Source organism: Monodon monoceros, unplaced genomic scaffold, assembly GCF_005190385.1.
Source record: "Monodon monoceros isolate NGI ecotype Baffin Bay Population unplaced genomic scaffold, NGI_Narwhal_1 Super_Scaffold_12, whole genome shotgun sequence".
NCBI lineage: Eukaryota > Metazoa > Chordata > Mammalia > Artiodactyla > Monodontidae > Monodon > Monodon monoceros.
In genome coordinates, this window is record NW_021703768.1 from 1,416,831 (window position 1) to 1,436,370 (window position 19,540).

The following is a 19,540-nucleotide window of genomic DNA, read 5'->3' on the forward strand; positions in this document are numbered from 1 at the left end:
TTATCCGTAATCACCAAAAACTGGAAACAACTTCGTATCTCTCTGCAGGCGAATGGACGTCCATGGATGGAATACCACTCAGCAATTAAAAGGAAAAAACTACTGATACATATGACAACTTGGGTGACTCCAAAGACATCCTGCTGGCTGAAGGCACCAGTCTCAAAAGGTAAATTTATATGACCTTCTGCAAAAGACACAACTTTAGAGATGGGGAAACGGAAAGGAGTTTGGGGTAGAGGAGGGGTTTGACTACAAAAGGGAAGCCCAAAGGGAGTTTTTGGGGTGCTGGAGCTGTGTTGTGTCCTCATCAATGTGCCATTATAGGAAAAACGTAGACTTTATGGTGTGCAAGTAAGTTAAATCATTAACCATATTAAAATGAAAAGGAAAGAGTGTTAAGTTTCACAAGTTTAAGAAATACTGTCGGGACTTCCCTGGTTGCGCAGTGGTTAAGAATCTGCCTGCCAGTGCAGGGGACACGGGTTCGAGCCCTGGTCCGGGAAGATCCCACATGCCTCGGAGCAACTAAGCCCGCGCGCCACAACTACTGAGCCTGCGCTCTAGAGTCTGCGAGCCACAACTACTGAAGCCCATGTGCCACAACTACTGAATCCCGTGCGCCTAGAGCCTGTGCTCTGCAACAAGAGAAGCCACCGCAATGAGAAGCCCACGCACCGCAACGAAGACCCAACGCAGCCAAAGAAAAATAAATAAAATAAATAAATTTGTTTAAAAAAAAAAGAAATACTGTCAGTATTGGCACTAACTGTTCAGCCTCCATTTCCAAATCCTTATTCTGGATCCTGCTTTTAATTCATTGGTTTAAGTTCTGCGTTCAGATTCTGGATTCCAAGTTCTGTGCCTAGAATCTTGATTCCAAATTCTAAATCTTAATTCTGATTTGGATCACCAGCCTGATATGGGTACCCCCCCGCCCCTCGCCACACACACACCGGTCTTTTTGGTTGTCTGAGGCCAGCTCTCCAGTACAGAGACCAGCAAACCTACTCAAGGGCGGCACCAAGCCCAGTGCCTATTTTTATGAGACCCCTAGTGAGAACGGTTTTTATGTTTTAAATGGTCACATAAGAACCCACACAATAGGCTCAATTTTCCTCTTGGTCCACAGAGTCCAAAATATTTACCCTCTATCCCTGTAGGAGAATGGCTGCTGACCACGGCTGCAGCGAACTCCTCAGCATGGGCTCCTGACACCAAGAACATCCCCTGAGGGCTGGGGGTCACACTGCTAGTCTTCCGCCCTTCTGTTAACCCTTGAGGTCAGTCTGGCTGGATTGAAGTCCTGGCCTCTATTCTCTTTCCTTGATTATCTGGTAGAAAGGTGACACTGATTTCCTTCCCTTTACCAGTGACTTGGTCCTTTTGTCTTGATGACCAAGTAATTTCCCTTCTGCTGCCAAGTGCACTAATTCCGTTGATGGGTGCCTCAGGGCTGGTCACTCTGGGCTGTTTTTCCAGTGCTCGGTGAACTCTTTCAATACATGTTTTCAAGTGACTTTTCTTCTTCCTGGAAGTCTTCTTTGTGCTATGGTTCTCGTCTGTGGCCTCGATTCCTTCCTCAGGGGCGTGTGTCCCTGGGTCTCTGCTCATTTTCTCTGCAGTTCCTTCCTCTTCAATCCTTTCCTCCTCTTCCTGCAACACTTAGTTTAAAAAACATTCTTCATTTCTCTTAAGGCAATATCCGTTGTGAGTTTTCACAGTCGTGTTGCTTCTGGTTTAGTCTTCTTTAAATTTTAAAAATATTTAAAACTCTTTCCTGAGTTTGGTCATTTGTTTTCAAATATTCACTTTCTCCAATTACTTTACTTCTAAGTTGTCCTAATTCTAAATTATGTTGTTCTTTCATGGTTTCTATCACTTTCTTTCTTTCTTTTTTTAAAAAAATAAATCTATTTATTTTTGGCTGCGTTGGGTCTTTGTTGCTGCGTGCGGGCTTTCTCTAGTTGCCGCGAGTGGGGGCTACTCTTTGTTGCGGTGCGCGGGCTTCTCATTGCGGTGGCTTCTCTTGTTGTGGAGCACAGGCTCTAGGCGTGTGGGCTTCAGTAGTTGTGGCTCACGGGTTCTAGAGTGCAGTGTCAGTAGTTGTGGCGCACGGGCTTAGCTGCTCCGAGGCATGTGGGATCTTCCCGGACCAGGGCTCGAACCTGTGTCCCCTGCATTGTCAGGCAGATTCTTAACTACTGCGCCACCAGGAAAGCCCTATAATTTTGTTTTCTTTAGCTCCTTTTGAATGTTACGTTATGGTCTTCATCTGTTTTCTACTATGTCCTTCTGATGTGTTAGCTGAATTTAATGACACACAACTTTTCATGTGGGTTAGAAATTATCCCATAAACCAGTTCCATGTTCACTTCAAGAATTAGAAAATGAACCACTTAAAGAATCCAGTTAATATTCACCAAAAATAATAAATCAACTTATCAACGCGTAAACAACAAAATCGAAAACTACTAAAAATTGAAAGATATCTGTTTACATATTTCAACTACTTGTCTATTCCGCTTCTTTGGATTCCTACTCACAATTTAATGATTTATTCTTCCAATACCATAGATATTTCTGCTCAAGGGTATGAAACCAACCATTTGACTACTTAAATAACTGATCTGACGTTTATTTTAAAAAACTAAATGAAATACGTGTTTGTGTAACACCTGCCATTTGGCTTTGTACCCTGTGGGTCTGTCCAAACATGGGTAAAGACCAAAGGCACCAGAAGGTTAAGTGGGGCAGTGGAGGGTCAATGAGGGTCAGCAGAAAAGTCACTCCGGCGAGGAGAAGCAAATGGGAGAAGGGGAAACAAGTACTGATTTGGCTTTGTGGCTTCGACGGGGGCTGGCGCCGGTGGTGCAGTGCAGCCCTGGGGCGGACGAGGTTCCCCCGCCTGTGCCGGCCACAGTGACATCGCCCGGCTCCTCTCTGCCCTACACCTTCCCGCGGGGCCCACAGTGTGGACAGCTAACCTCAGCTTGTCAGCTCTTTGCTCAAACACCCACAGTGAAAGTCGGGACCTGCCCAGCGCCGCGTCCCGTCCTGCCCCCTCAGTGGTTTCCGTGGCGCTTTTTCATCCTTCTGACAGTTTCTCTGCAGGGCGTGTCACGCTGTGCACCCCACCTGGGGCTCCGAGCAGAGGGTACGTCAGCAAATTAAAAGCCCATTTCTGACCCTCTGTGAAATTGGTGAGGATTCAGGTGTGTATCTCCGGGGTGAGGCCGGACCCCACTAGCGGGCCAGGTGGAGGTGCCTCCCAGGGACTTCAAAGGTCCGGGAGGACAGGAGCTGCAAACTGGTGAGTCAACCCGTTGTTTACTCCCTCAAAAATCAACTGGGTCCAGAGTTAAACTATTTATTTAATGAGCCAAAATATGTGGTGAATTGGTTTTTGAAAGGATATTGCTTCCTGCTTCTTGAGACTGAAAAGAGGCCTTTGAATGAAATCGGTAACAGAGACTGAGTTCTGAAAATGGTTATTTGAGGTTAAATAAGTACAGAAAACAGCACATAATCCACAGGAGACAACTCAGCCTTTTCCTCGGGGTCCCGAGGAAGGTGCACACTTCAGGTGATACGATTCCAGCAGGGGACCCATCCCCAGGGAGCGTGCTCCTGGGCCCCTCTGCAGCAGGCCAGTGACAAAGTGAGCTTCCCCTCCATGCTGGTGTTCCAGGGTCCAGGGTCTCTTGGGAGTTGGTCTCCCTCCATGTGAGGAGTTGAGGTCGGGAACCAAGCGCGTGAGAAGTGATGCCCCTCACCCCGTGGTGGTCGCTGGTCCAGAAAACGCCCCATCAAGACTCCGTGGCTGACGAGGTCCCCTCTCACCGGCAGGCAGAGCGGGCACAGGGCCTGCCTGGGGCCTCCCAGTTACTCCAGGAGCCCCTGAGATGTGAGAGGACTCAGGACCCTGTGGAGCCTCTTCTCAGCGGCTCACGTGCAGGTTCGCCATGACCACGCAGACAGGCACCTGTGTCACAGGGCCACTCTCCCTCCGCAGGGTCTTGGGGAGGGTCCTTCCTGCCTCTTCCAGGTGCTGGGGGCTCCAGGCGTCCCTGGGCTCGTGGCCTCATCATGCCAACCTCTGCCTCGTGGGGTCCCGAGCGTGTGTAGCATCTGTGTCTTCTTTTCCATCTCTCGTGATTGTGTCAGGGCCCATCCAGATAATCCAGGATAAAATCCTCCCAACATCCTTAACTTAATCTCACCTTTTGCCATATAAGGTAACATTCAGAGGTCCCAAGGGTTTTGCATGGACTCTTTGGGGGGAAGGGCGCATTTTTCAGTTTCACAAAAATTTTCCCAAAATAGCCTTTTCAAGTACACACTATCCAGTAAACTGTAAGCTTCCTGAAGGCAAAGATTTCCTTCCACTTTTGTTTTTCTGATACTACCTGGGTTTAGTCCGTGCGCTGGGGGTCGCATCCCTATTTATTTCAACTGTTGATCATTACAAATGACAAAGGGCAGGAGGGTGGCTTCAGATTTCTCACTCACTTTGTAGTTGGGAAACCAGTTAGTTAAGTTTCAAGTTTTGTTTGTACTTCGCCCTGATCTGCTCCATCATCTACACGAAGCACCTGGACTCAGCCAGGCTGGACCCCCACTCGGAGCCACACTTGGACCCCTGGGCAGAGGGAGTGACAGGTCTGCCCCGTCCGGCTCCTCCTCTCTGACTGAGCCTGGGGCCACGTGGGGGCCTCTCACTCCCCACTCTTCTGCTCGAAACACACGGCTCCACGCCCCCTCCCCTTCTTCCTCTGGGACCATGTCTTTTCTCCCCCAAGTGGAAAGGGAGTCTTCCTTTGGCACAGTCGCTGCTACACTTCTGCCTTACGGCCCATGTCCTACGAGTATTCTTGACTGGTCCAGTCTATGCCACACACTTTTCAGCTTTTGCCTCAGCAGACCCCAGGATCGGGTGGGGATGCATTCAGCTGCAGCGATGGTCACCCTCACTGGTCTCTTCTCACTGAGCCAGGAGGCTGGAGGTTCAGGGACTGGCACTGGTTTGGAGCCCAGGTTGGGCACCTCTGCGATGTCAGTTTCTTACCTCCTCATTGTCCCAGGATGGCTGCTGCAGCTCCAGCCATCACAACTGCGTCAAGGCAAGAAGAAGGGGTGCCTGGCATGTGTCACCTACACTTATCTCTTTTCCCAGAATATCAAAACTTTACCCCAAAATGCCACTGTAGCCTCATGCTTACTTCTTATCAGCCAGAAGTGGCCATCCGTAGCTGTAAGAGATGTAAGAGGTTCTCCACCCTCTCCATTGGAACTAGACAAGGTTGAAGAGGGCTGGGAACCACCCATCCCCTCGAGAGCCCTGTTACTTTTTTTCTAGAGATGAGAAGACTTGGTTCCGAGAGCAGCTTGCCCCAGACACAAGAGCCAGGGAACCTGCCCACGGCCCCTCAGAGTGATCACGGGTGGGCTGGCCCCCCTCACGACAGGCCCCGCCTCCAGCTGCACTGTTCAACCTGAATGCCTGGGTCTCAGTCCCACATGCTGCCCACCATAAAGTGGATGTAACCAATGACCCACAAAAGCATGGCAGTGCTTGGCCTCTTGCTGTGTGCTTGCCAGCCTCGGCCAGGTGAGGGCTCCGAGTCCAGCAGGAACCGGTGTAGCGGCAGCAGGCAGAGCGATATTGGAATCTACAGGGTAAGTGCAGGCGAGCTCTCGGGAAGCAGTTAGGGCGGCTGAAATAGGCTGGCGGGGAAGGACCAGGGTGGGGAGCAGGCCTCCGAGGCCTGGTTACCTTGGCCATAATCCACCTGGTCCAAAGCGCCCCTGAGCCCTGCACTCTCTAGAGCCTCAGAGGTGGGGAGAAGGCCGCAGGTGCCCACACCTGACGGAGGTGGCCTCGTCCTCAGGAGGGCTGGGGACCCTGGGATCATGGCTGAGGTGTGCCCCTCATCCCTGTATCTCCCCCCGTCGGTGAGCAGTTGTGCGAGGGGCAGGGTGTGTGCACAGGGGCAGCTCCCACCTGGAAGGTGCTAGGTGCACCCAGCACCACCTGTGCTGCTTCTCCGGGGTAGGTGCCTGAGGGGCTGTCCAGATGGAGCCGGGGCCTGCCTGTGAGTGGCTGCGGCTCGCCCCATGCCGCTGCAGTGCAGAAAGTCAGGCCCGGTTGTCCTGCCTCCCTACTTTCAGAATGAGCGGGAAGTTTCCATTTTCCTGAGAAGTCTCAACTTTCTAGGGTCAGCAATTGCAGGGAGAGCTGGCCTCTGCTTCCTCCTCCCAGCTGAAGCCCCGCTGGGCATGGAGGCAGCTCACGAGCTCTGGGAATGGCCCAGGCCAGCAGGACGGGAGACCCTTCGGGCTACGGGCTCCGCAGGCAGGGCATGGAAACAGGAGTCTTTGCTGGACGCAGCCGGGAAGGAACCTGCCTCTTGGGAAGTGAGCTGCATGGCCGAGTGTCCAGGACAGAGGTTTGGCTGCCAGCCAGCCAAGCTGAGCCCAGCCCACCTTGGGGACTCCAGCCGGGTGTCCTTACGTCAGGCCCGCCCCAGCTGGGCTTTACTTGCATCTTAACTGGTAGCTCAGCTAGATACAAGTGTTTACACCCGCAGGTGAACACAAACCCCGTCCTCTGTGTTCAGATGAGCTAGTCACGACGGTAGGATGTTTACATGGGCCCCCACCCCCTCTTGCCCCTGTTTGCCTTCCAACAGCCGCAGGAAGGTCCTCACACTCCGTCTCACGTCGCACTTTGGATAGAGGTTAGTCGGCAAAATGATGCATTGACAAGTCACACATGTCGGTACTGATCTTGTACAGGAAAACAGCCGGGAAAAGGCTCTTTCGTTCAACATTTATGAACGAATAAGCATCAGAACCAGCGAGCAGTTGTCCTTGATCAGATGCTTCTCACTTGGTCCAGGGTGGAGGCTGAGGCCACAGAGCACCGGCTTCTGGGCAGTGCCTCACGTGGGACCAGGGTGGGTTCCTGCCATCCGGCCGGGGAATGGTCGTCCGAGTTGGAGCTCGATTGTCGGAGGTTTGTGAGGATGTGTGAGTGTCAGGGTGTGTGAGTGTGAACGGGGGCGCGTGTGAGTTCAGTGGTGTCTGGAGCCGTGGTTGGGTGGGTCTGTCTTCAGGCTCCCAGAGGCTCCCTGCCTCCCGTTTGGAGGGCCTGGTGCAGAAGCAACCCAGGGCTGGGCTCGGGTCTGACACTGATTCTCAGTCTGGTCGCACCCAGCTGGTTGATGTTTCCTCGTGGATGAAGTGACCGTGTCGGCGTTCACCCCAGGGTGGAGAGGTGGTGACACGAGAGCTCACGCAGTTCCCAGAGCGCGTGGTCAGCGCCACAGCCGCTCTGGTTCTGGGGCCTGGACAGCTCTGCTCTCCGGGGGAAGGTGGGAGATTGCCCCTGCTCCTCCCGCCCCCACCCCCTCCCAGCCGAGGCCAGTCAAAGAGTAGGGGAAGTCCAAGATGCTCCAGGCCGCCAGCCCCTGGAGGACCCCTCTGGCTGCCCAGTCCGCGGGACCGGCGTGGGCCTGTCCTTGGGTCTCCATCTCTGTCACCAGCCTTCACCCTGGGATGAACTGCCCGACTCTGGCTCAAGGCTGAGGGGCCTGGAAGCCTCCCTGGAATGTTCTAGAAAGCTGTAGAGGACTTGAGACTGGGCTGCCCGGCCTGAAGTGACCTGCAGCAGGAGGAAGCAGCGATGTTTGGCGTGTGGGCTGTGCCCTTGCTGACAAGCCGTTTTTCTCGGGGGCCGGGGGTGGGGGAAGGACAGCGACAGAAGCCTTTTGTTTGCTTCCGTTTACTTCTGAGAGCGGGATATTTGCTAATTTCTAGCCTCCTGGCTGCACCAGCTCCACTCAGGGGGCACCTGGTTGGTGACCACATGCCAGGCCTCGGGTGTGCCTGAGTCCCTCCACGGTCTTGTAGGAAGTGAGATGATGGCAATATGTGGCCTGGAACTGTGGGCAGTCACTTGGCAATCCGGACTCAAAATATCGCTGAGTGTTTGCCGGCCTCCGTAAATGGCACAGCCCCACAGGCCTGGTGCAGCAGGCTTGAAGCCCCGCTCCGCTCAGGAGAGACTCAGGCACCCTGATGCCCCCCCCCACCCCAGCCCCTGCGCATACCCCATACCTCTCCCCTACACCCCCGTCTTCGCCCCTGCCCTACACCCTCTGCCATACTTCCCTTGTCTACACCACTGCCCCTCACCCCTGAGTGTCTATACCTGCCCTTCACCCCTGGCCCTACAAGCCCACCTACACCTCCCTATGCCACCACCCAGGCTGTGACATGCCAGGGGATGTTGCCACAGGCCAGTCAAATCTGGGGTGAGAGGCAGTAGGGGCACCCTCTGGGGTGACCCGGGAGGGAGGGGGCACCCCCAGGGCTTGCGCTGGCTGGGGCAGATCCAGACTGTAAGGGAAGTCTTCCCTAAAGGTGCTCCCCAAAGAGCCCAGTGAGCCGGACACGCCGTGAACCCCTCGGTCAGCTGATGAGTGTCAAGCCCAGACCCCAGATTTCATCACCTAGAAACTGAGGATGGGGGCAGAGCAGGACCCGCTGCCGCTGAGCCACCTGACCGTGGCGGGAGAGCACTGCGACCCCACGTGAGGAGCCCTCGCGCAGAGCCTGGGGCGCCCGCAGCCCAGGACGCAGGCGAATCTGGGGGTGGGTAGGGTCCCCAGGTGGGGCAGGTGCCCAGGTGATGCGAGGTCTCCAAGTGCGTCGAGTCCCCAGGTAAGCCCTGGGGCCGGCACCGACTTCCCCTAACGCTTCCTCCCGGCATCTTCGTCCGCTTGCTCACACCCCGCACCCCGCAGAGGTCCTTGGCCCCGCCCCGCCCCCTCGGCCTCGATCCGCCCCCTGGCCCCGCCCCCCGGTCCCACCCTGGATCCTGGCCCCGCGCCTCGGCCGTCGGCAGCCACAGCGCGCAGGCGCGGACAGGTGTTCGCCGTTTGAAAGAATGGCGCCGGCGGGGCGGCTGGTTCTGTGTGAAGAGGAGATCCGGGGGAAGACCGGGCTGGCGCCTCACCGCGGCCTGGGTGCGCGGCGGGCGGTGGGCGGCGGACGGGTGGGCGGCGCTGGCCGGGGGCGCGAGCTTCCCGCCGAGGTGTCGGCGGACCTGTCGGGCCAGAGGTGCCGAAACGCGACCGCGGTTCCCGAACGGTCGCAGGCCTGGGGGGGGCGAGGGTGAGGGGGGGGCTGCGGGGGAGGCCGGGAGGGGGGGGGGGGTGGGGGGGGGGCTGGGGTTCCGAGCTGAGCCCCCGGAGAGGTGGGGGCCAAGCTCGGCCTCGCAGACCGCCCGCGGGGAGCTCTTCCGAGCCGGGTTTGCTGCGCCCTTGCGCCAGTGCTTTTCGCCTTGACCGATAAGGTCACTTGGGCTTTCTTTCCCCGTTAATAAGGTGCGTTAGGCTGATTTTCTGAAAAAGCTTGGAGCGCCTTCGTGTCTGGAGGAGGGGCGTGCCCTCCTTTAGTAGGACTCCAGGGTGTCCCGGACCCTGCTCCTCCTGTGCTCAGCACCTGTGGGCCCATGTCCTGAGGGATACGGGTCGCTAGTTTTCTGTTTTCCTGTTTTTGTCTAGTTTTGTCATCCACGTAATGCCCAACTGAAATAGTTGGTAAATTGCCCCTTCTTCTGTTTTCCAGAAGAGATTGTGTGAAATTGGTGCCGATTCTTCTTTGTTTGATGGAGTTTTCCAGTGAAACCTTATGGGCCTGGAAATTTCTGTATTTGAAGCTTCTAAATGACAAATTCAGTTTCTCTAGTCATTATAGAACTGTTTGTATCATCACCTTCATCTTAGGTGAGTTACAGTTGTCTGGGGTTTTGCGAAACTGGTTCATTTCATCTAAGTTGTTAAATTTATGTAGAGTTTGTGGTATTTCCTTATTAGCCTATTAATGTCTCTGGGGTCTGTAGTGATACCCTTCTTCCGGTCCATGTTATTGGCCATCTCTGTCTTCTCTTTCTTGGTCTTTCTGGAGGTTTATGGATTTCCTTAATCTTTTCAATGAGCCAACTTTTGTTTTTTCTCCATTGGTTTTCTGGTTTCAAATTTCATTGATTCTGTATAATTTTCTTCTTTCTGCTGCTTTGCATTTATTTTGCTCTTCTTTTTCTTGATTCTTGAGATGAAAGTTTAGATTTCTGATTTGAGACCTTTTTAAATATAATATAAACATTTTAGTGCTATAAGTTTCCCTCTAAGCACAACTTTAGCTGAATCCACAAGTTTTGTTATGTTGTATTTTCATTTTCATTTAGTTCACTGTGTTTGTGTATTTCCCTTGACTTCCTCTTTGACCTGTGGATTGTTCAGAAGTGTGTTCTTTTCATTTTTGTGTGATTGGAGGTTTTCCTAGTTTGTTTGGTATTTTTTTCTTTTTGTTATTGATTCTGGTGTGATTCCATTATGGTTAGAAAACATACTCTGTATGATCTTAATTGTTTTAAATTTGAAGTTTGTTTTATGGCCCAGGATCTGGTCTATAATGTTCCAAGTGCACTTGGAAAGAATGTGTACTCTGTCATTGACTGGAGTGTTATATAAATGTCAATTTGATCTTGTTGACCTGTGACGTTGTTCAGTTCTTTTGTATCCTTGCTGATTTTCTGTCTAGTGATTCTCTTAATTACCAGAAGAGGGGTATTGAGACCCCTGACTCTAATTGTGGATGTATCTATTTCTCTTTTCACTTAAAGATCCTAAATATGTATGCACCAAAGCTGTGCTATTTGGTGCATACATATTTAGAATTTTTATGTCTTCTTGTTGGGGTGACCCTTGTAGCATATGTAGTATTATTCCTCCTTATCCCTGATAATTTTCTACAGTGAGATATCCACTTTATCTGATATTAGTGTAGCCACTCCAGCTTTCTTTGGTTTGGTGTTCGCAGGGTATGTCTTTACCCATCTATGTGCTATTTCACCTTTAAGCCTACCTATATCATAATATTTGAAATGAGTTTCTTGTAGACAGTGTATACTGTATATCATTTTTAATCTACAGTGCCAATCCCTATCTTTTATAGTGTATTTAGACCATTTACATTTAATGCGTTAATACAGCAGAGCTTAAGTGAGCCATTTATTTTTTTTCTGTTTGTTCCCTTTGTTTTTTCTTCTTTTGTTTCCAATTTCCTGCCTTCCTGTGGTTTACTTGAGTATTTTTAGTATTCTATTTTGATTTACCTATTATATTTCTGAGCATATCTCTTTGTATAGCTTTTTTAGTGGTTGCTCTACAAATTACAGTATACAGTATGTGATTTAGCACAGTCTACTTGTGTGAACGGTTTATCACGTCAGGTGAATATAGAAATTTTACCACCATTTAGGTTTCATTATCTTCCCACTTTATAATTTAGTTGTCTAGACATTTCCCCTGCATACCTGAGAACCACAGTAATGATATGACTTTTTCTTTTTATAGTCATCCAACAGTTTAAATAGCTTAGGAGGAAACACTGACCCACATGTTTACCTGTTTCATTATTCTTTCTTCATTCCTGATGTCCCAGGTTTCCTTCTTTTATCTTTCCTTAATGTTTGAAGATCTTTCTTTAGCAGTTATCTTAGGGAGGTGTGCTGGTGACAGATTCTCTTAGTGTTTCTTCATTTGAGAATATCTATATTTCACCTTTAGTCCTGAAGGTTGTTTTTGGTGGATATAGATTTCTGAGTTTAAAGTTCTTTTCTTTCAGCAATGGAAAAATGTGAGAGCACTTCCTTTGTTTCAGCACCATGGTTTCTGAGGAGTAACTCCCTGCCATGGGAGTTGTTTCTCCTTCTGGGTAATGCCTCTCTCTCTGGTTGCTCTCAAGATTCTTTCGTTGTCTTTAGTGTTCAGAAGTTTGATTCTGATGTGTCAGTTTTTGCCTTTATTCTGTTTGGGGTTTTCTCAACTTCTTGAATGTGTAGGTTTATGTGTTTTGCCAAATTTGGGAAGTTTTCAGCCATTATTTCTTTAACTTAAAATTTTTTATTTTTAGCCATACTGTTTTTCTTTTCTTCTTGAAACTCTGATTGGATCTCCACTGGGACCCCAATGACATGAATGTTAGATTGCTTTTTCTTCTTCCACAGGCCCCTGAGGCTCTGTTCATTTTTTTTAAGTCTGTTTCTTTCTGGTGGTCAGATAGGACAATTTTGTTCAGTTTATCTTTGCATTTTATCTCTTTGAATTTTTTCCTCTGTCATCTCCATTCTGTTATTGAGCTGCTCCCATGGTTTTCTGTTTGTTTCTTTCAGTTAATATATTTTTCATTTCTGAAATTTGTTTCTTCTTTACATCTTCTGTTTCTTTGCCAAGAACCACTATTTTCTTCATTCATGTTCATAATTGCTCATTGAAGTATTTGTATATCAGTTGCTTTAAAATCCTTGTTAGATAATTCTAATTTCTGTCATCTCATTATTGGTATCTATTGATTGTTTTCTCTCATTCAGATTGAGATTTTCCTAGTTCTTGATCATTTTTGACTGGTCATTTTGATTGGGACTCTGCTTCCTATTTAAATCTTGTTACTCAGTACTGGCACTGCCTGGGTGCTGCCTTGTTGCTGAGGTGGTGGCCAGGCCCCTGTCACACACGTAGCAACTGCAGATGCCTCGTTACAGCCAGTCCAGGGCAGTAGTCATGTCCACTCACACTGTCCTGGTGCTGGCCACCGTGCGAGGCCAGGTTTACGAGGTACATTTTGTTTTTTTCTTGGCGTTGGGCTGGAGTGGGGCTCAGGTTGTCAGGAGTCTGTCCTGCAAGGCCACCCCTCCTGGTCCTTTGACCATGGACATCAGACTTACCCGTATCTTTTGGTAGGTGTCCATGGGTGTTTCTGGGTGGCCAGCTTCTCTTGCACTCAGATCGGGATGTATGTACAGGAGACAGAACAAAACCAACCCTCAGTGCTTGACCATTTTCTTCAGGTCCCTAGACAGTCCCCACGCTTCAGAGTCGCCACGCTTCAGAGTTGCTTCCCGTGTTCTTGTCCAGGGTTTTTAGGTCTAATAAATGGGGAGGAATAGGGCGAAATATGTCTCCTCTGTCTTGTCTGGAACTGGAAGCCCAAAAACCAGTTTCATATGTAATCAAGATGTGTTTTAAAACAAAAGTTCCTGGGAAGATACTGGTGTATCCAGACACAGTGTCTTTTTCATTACAGAAGCTTACTTTTGTGCTGATGTTTGTCTAACGGCTGCTTACTGGGTGTGCCACGTAGAGGTGTTCGGTGCACCTCGTGTGCAGCTGGCCCTCACCTGTAACAGCACGGGTGGTCAGGTCAGCTATCGAGTGGGTTTCAGATTGCGATCCCTGCACAGAGGCCCACAGGCAGTGGGGCTGAGCAGTCAGGTGTGGAAGTGGGAACCCCCTTAGGAGGGTTTCCTGGTGAGAGGGTTTTGGAGGGAAATAGATTATTGCAGTAATTTATTTTCAATAAAATAATAAAGTTAAAATCTCTTAATTTTCTATTCTTAGCTGAACTTCGGTCATTATCTATTCCTGGAACTTACCAAGAAAAGATTACTCACCTAGGAAATTCTTTGATGAATTTAACAGGTCTAAAATCTCTAGATCTCTCACGAAACTCCTTGGTTAGTCTAGAGGTAAGTTTTAGGTTTGTTTCTAGAAAGAAAATGTATTGCTGTCAATAGCAGTGGGTAGTACATTTATGGTAAATAAGGCAGTCTGTTTTATGACTATGCTTCTAGTACTTGTAAGCCATACACTTCACAGTGATTGTAAGTCTTGTGCTGATTTTCTTGTGTTTGCTGTGAGCTGGATTTCTTATGCATCACATTATGTCTTGGAACTACTTTAACGAGAAGTCATAGCTCTCTGATGAAGATGGTTGTATCTGTAAAGGAAATAAGATCAGGCCCGAAAGATGAATGTGTGCACGCCAGTCACCCTTCGTCCTTTATCAGCCGTCGTTCTCTTCATCCACACAGCAGGCGTCGGCTGTCCTCTCCCCGCGGTCGGCACGCGCGGCCGTCTCACCGCGGGGGCGCAGGACTCCCAGCTGAGCAATACCTACCCCCCTTGCTCTCCCGGTGATGGTGCGTGTGCGTTTCGGGCGCGTCTGTGAGGTTGGGGGTTGGTTCGTGTTGCCGTGTTTGTCCTGGCAGGGCATGGAGTACCTGGCGGCGCTGGAGCGTCTCAGCGTCTACCACATCCGCATCTCCTCGCTGGCGGAGGTCTTCCGGCTCCACTGCTTAACGGAGCTCGCGGAAGTGCACTTCCGGCTGTACCCTGTGGTGGCGAGCAAGTCTGACTACCGCCTCTTCGTGGTGCGCATGCTCCCGCGGCTGCGGCAGCTGCGTAGGCCGGCCGCACTCTGGGCCTCGCTTGGTGCTGCCCGATGGGTGTCTCGTGTTCTTGGGGTGATGGCGCTGTTGACCCTTCTGGAAAGGGAAGCTGATTTCCTCCTCTCACAGGAGAGCTGCCTGGAAGGTGGCAGGGAGCCCCTTCCTTGCGGCCACAGATGGCTGCTGGGCCACGGGCACAGGCGTGGGCTGGCTCTGCTTTCTAGCTGTTCCTGGTGCCCTGTTTCCTGGCATGGTCTCCTGGGCATCGTCTCAGGCTCAGCTGGACACCTGGGTTCAACCCGATTTTACGTCCACCTGGGAGGACATGGGCGGGAAGTTCATAGTGCCACGCCCTCCCCAGGTGACAGGCACGAGAGTGTGAGGTCCTGTTGGCAGGTGCAGTCACCACCTTGGCTCAGTGGCCCGTAGCCTTAAAAGAACCGGATCTCTCAGGCTCGCAGGCTGAGCGACCAGGGTGCCCACCAGCCGTGCCCAGTCAGGAGGGTTGTGCTTGGGGAAGCCACAGCGTCTTCCCACCCACTGTCCCGGCTCTCAGGAGCCACTTTGCTGTGAGCAGTGTGGCCAGGGCACTGCTAATGCCCGCCCCCATGTCGCACTTCCCGGGGAGAGGGCATGCTGGCCGTGGAAACCCTGGGGAAGGAGGGCTTAGAGCCTCGGACCCGGGTCCTCCTGTGTGAAGTGCTGATTCGTGGTGCAGCGGTGTCTGGTTGGAGGAGGGTGGTCCTTCTGTGCCCCCAGTGATCATGGCGTGTCCTCCGTCCTGAGGACCCTTGACAGCCTGGGGAGGCTGGGGGGCTTTCGGGGCGTCTCCACCTCCCAGGGACTGAGCTACCCAAACCAAAATGAGACCAACATCATGGCAGCATCTGTCAGGTAAATGCTGGGCTCCATGGTGGGCAGACCATGGCTCTTGTCCTTTCAGGGTCTACCAGGGCCTGTAGACACCCCACCGGTGGCACCTCTCAGCTGCACACAGCTTGTCTCATGAACACCCCAGCTGCGCGCGTGCGTTGGCTTACCTCCTGGACCCCGGTCCTGGCGGGCCGTGAGCTCTGGGGAGCCTGGCCGCACCCTTAGGCTGTGCCTGCCTGGGCCTAGGGGCACTGATCCTCAGAGGCATGCTGTTTAGTTTCAAACCTACTTAGAATTTCGACATTTAATGTTAATTTTTAGATATTTGGGAGGATTAAGTGCTTGTGTTCTAACTTTTATTTGACTGTTATGTATCCTGTAAACAATTGAATTTGACTCTTTCACAGAAGCGTGACAATCCTTATGGAAAGTTTTTGCAGTCTTCAGTCTTAAATCATTTGTTTCCGTTTGTGATGAAAGCTGTAAATTCAGTCTTAGACTGCTCGTATAGAGAAGGGGTTGTGAGAGCCTTCCCACACGTGAAAGGTGCTTTCAGACGTGAGGTGGGAGCATAACTGGGGCCAGTCACTGCGGGAGTGGGGGACGCTCGGAAGGCCCTCTCTCCCAGCAGGGTGCCGCCAGAGTGATCTGGGGCGCCCTGGGCCGGGGTCTGGGACAGTGCCGCAGTGAGGAGAGCATGCGGTCTGGGGGACAAGGTGGGTTTGCATCTAATTTTAGTCATATTGAGTTTGAATTTAGAGTGGAACCGTCCAGAGAAGGATGCTCAGAGTAAGGGACGTGGAACTGACGCCGAAGCGAAGTTCAGGCTGGGCAAGTAGAGTCACGTGTTGTCGGCATGACAGCAGCGTCCAGGCCCTGAGACGGGAGGCCCCAGGCTGGTGTGTGGTGGATGGCGTCCCTGAGAGGACAGAGGGGCTTCCGGGGGCGTCCCACGTGCGGGTCGGGGCTTCTGTGCGGTGGCCACACCTGTGGAAGTGGGTACTGGGCACCTCCTCATTCCCCCGTTTCTCACTGAGCTGGTGCACCTCCCGGGGTGCTGTGGGCTCAGTGCTCCCTAGGAGCTCTGTGGCAGCCATCCCGAGGGCCGAGCTCTGGCGTTTGGGAGGGGAGCCCCCCTCGGGTGCTTCTGAGGAGGTGCAGTTGTGGACGAGTGGGGTCTTCTTGGACCCAGGGCACACGCGGGGACAGTTTAAACTTGGCTCTGTCTCCTGTTCTGGTCCCAAGGATCTGAGGATGTAAACCCTGGGCGCCAACACATGGCCAGGGCGTCTTCTCTCCAGTGTGTTCAGGCTCCTCGCCCATGGACACTTGCTAGGGGTGTCAGTGTGGTTGGGAACCTCGCCCAGCACCCAGGATGTGCGTTAAGAGGAGATGAGAAGGACGAGCCTGCGTGAGAACTTGCGTGTGTGTTTCCTTTCCTGCCTCCGGGGCATCCGAGGTGCAAGCCTGGTGCGAGCTGCCGGCCCTCTGGGAATCAGTGCTCGGCATTGCTGGTAAACCAGATGTAGCCCCCGGAGCCCAGCCTTGCTTTCCTGGGTCTGCCCAGTGATCTGGGGGATGCCGTGGTGGGGTCAGCCCTAAGGGGAGGGAAGGTCCCCAGAACAAGGGATGGCAGTCCTGGTCACACGCCGTGTGTGGCTGGCTGGGCAAGGGGGCACCTTTAGTCCTGAGGGGAGGCCGGCAGGCACACTGCGGGGTTTGGTTTTGGGCCCTGCCACCTGCCTCGTGGCCTGCTAGTTCCTCTGCGGCACCTCCACCCTAGATGACCGCCCTGTGAGGGAGGGTGAGCGGAGAGCATCCCGGCTGCATTTGGCTTCGGAGGAATCGTTGGACTCAAAGCACACCTTCCCGGCCGTTTTCGGAGTCGAAAGGTATGAACAGGAGTGGTATTAACTAAAGTGCCGATTGCCCCCTAGAGGACAGACATCCAGGGGAGCGTGGGGAGAAACGCTGGATACCAGCTGGGGATCAAGGAGATTGTGGGACAGCCTCTCTTCCTGTCGTCCACGTTTTCTATATGGTATTTTTAAAAATATTTAAAATGTTTATTAAAGTGATGGATGTAAAATATGTGGCACAAAAGACCTGCGGTGAGAGGCAGCAGTCCTTTCTCTCTACTCCTGGCCCGCTCCTCAGAGGCAGCCGCTTTCCCTTCTGTAACTGTTTCTGCTTCCAGGTTCTGTTTCAGTTACTTTCTGATCTCTAAACAACGCAGATCTTGGCTATTTCTGGATGTGAGCACTTTGAGCAGATCTGACAGCTGCCGGAGCCTCCTCTCCCCACCCTGGCGGTGTTAGTGCTTGGCTCTGCTCCTTCCCGCGTTCTCTTTCAGTGCTCTGTGACCAGGGCTCCCACTCTGCTTTGGCTGGGCTGTGGGAGCCTGTGCCCGGCTTCTCACCATCTCCCAGCTCCTGCTGTCTGCATCTTTATGTCTAACTTTAGATTGTCAGGGTGGGTAGTGTTTAAATGTGCTCTGAAAGCATACAGTCTTCATGTGTGTGGTGTTTACCTTGCTTGTGATGTACGAGGATTATATACTCCTTCTTGTACACCATTTTGATTTGTTTGAGGCTTTTAATAGTTTTCTTTCTCTCTCATTGTATGCCTTAGCTCATCTGTAAATTTCTCTAATGTAGAGGTCGGCCGACTTTTTTTTGTAAAGGGCTGGGGAGAATATTTTCAGCTCTGTGGACCATATGATCTGTGCTTCAATTTCTAAACCCTGCCTTTGTAGTATGAAAGCAGCTATAGGCGATACATAAACTAATGATTGTGTTCCAATAAAACTTTATTTACAAACACAGGCAGTGGGTCAGATTTGACCTGTGGGCCATACTTTGCCAACTTCTGTTCTAAGATCAGTTTCAAATCTCTAGAATCTCCCCTTCCCTCAGATGCCTCCCTTGGAGCTCCCCTCCCCTCACTTCCCTATTTCAAATCAAACTAATTGCTGGGTAGACAGCTGCACGTGGTACCCTGCGGAATGGTCTGTGTATTGTGTACCCCAGATTCGTATGCTGAAATCCTAACCCCCAGCATGATGGGTTTAGGAGATGGGGCCCATGAGAGGTGATTAGGTCCTGAAGGTGGAGCCCTCATGAATGGAATTGGTGTTCTCTTATGAAAGAGACCCCACAGAGCTTTCTAGCCCCGTCCACATTTGCGTGAGTTTTGTGAGTCACGTGGAGACAGTCCTCTGACTTTGGCCTCCTTTAATATTGAGTTGCCAGTTCTGGGTCTTTTTCCTTTCCGTATAAATTTTAGAATTAGTTTGTCAATATCCACAAACTACCTTGCTGGGATTTTGATTGGGATTGCATTGAATTACAGATTGAGTTGGGAAGAAACTGACATCTTGACACTATTGAGTCTTATCCATGAACATGGAATATCTCTCCATTTATTCAGTTCTTCTTTGATTTCATTTATCAGAGGGTGGTGATTTTCCTGATACAGATGTTGTACATATTTTGTTAGATTTATACCTTAGCATGTTGTTCTTTTGAGGCTAATTTAGGTTTTTAAATTTCAAATTCCAGTTGTTCATTGCTGGTATTTGACTTGTGTACAGCTGATGGTGACAAAGTACCATGGACAGGGTGGCTTAAAATAACAGAAACTTACTGTCTTACAGTTCTTAGGCTACAAGTCTGAAATCAAGGTGTTGGCAGGGTTGCTTCCTTCTGGAGGCTCTGGGAGAGAATCCATTCTATGACTCCAGCTCCCGGTACTTTGCTGGCAATTGTCGGTGTTCCTTGGCTTGTAGATGCCTCCCTCCAGTCCTTTTCTTCATATGGCTGTCTTCTCTCTGTGCCTTTTCACAGAACTCCGCATTGTGCTTGCCTGTCCTGTGTCCAAATTTCCCCTTTTTATAATGACACCAGTAGTATTGGTTAGGGCTCCCCATAATTTCCTCATTTTAACTCGATTACCTCTGTAAAGACCCTATTTCCAAATAAGGTCACATTCTGAAGTATGGGGTGTTGGGACTTTGGCATCTCTTTTTTAGGGGACACAATGTGACCCATACATCTTGAATTTTACAATCTTGCTAGAGTCACTTATTAGTTCCTGGAGTTTTTGTTTGTTTTTTGGTCGATTCTTTGAGATTTTCTACATAGATGGTTGGTATGTCATCTGTGAACAAAGATAGTTTTATATCTTCCTTCCCAATCTGTATACCTTTTATTTCCTTTTCTTGTCTTATTGTGTTAGCTTGGACTTCCGGTACAATGTTAAAAAGCAGTGGGTAGAGGGGACATCCTTGCCTTGTTCCTGATCTCAGCAGGATAGCAGCTGGTTTCTCACCACCAGGTGTGATGTTAGCTGTGGGCTTTCATAGGTGTT

The 19,540-nt window shown here is 50.9% G+C and overlaps 1 protein-coding gene across 1 annotated transcript in view; it reads left to right on the plus strand.

The window, feature by feature from the left end:
• The first annotated feature begins 8,953 nt into the window (after positions 1 to 8,953).
• CEP72 (centrosomal protein 72) overlaps positions 8,954 to 19,540 on the plus strand; it is a 40,393-nt gene continuing 29,806 nt past the window's right edge. Inside the window, 4 exon segments of the mRNA XM_029218610.1 lie at positions 8,954 to 9,032; positions 13,470 to 13,597; positions 14,120 to 14,312; positions 16,956 to 17,064. Coding sequence (XP_029074443.1) covers positions 8,954 to 9,032; positions 13,470 to 13,597; positions 14,120 to 14,312; positions 16,956 to 17,064 — 509 coding nt within the window.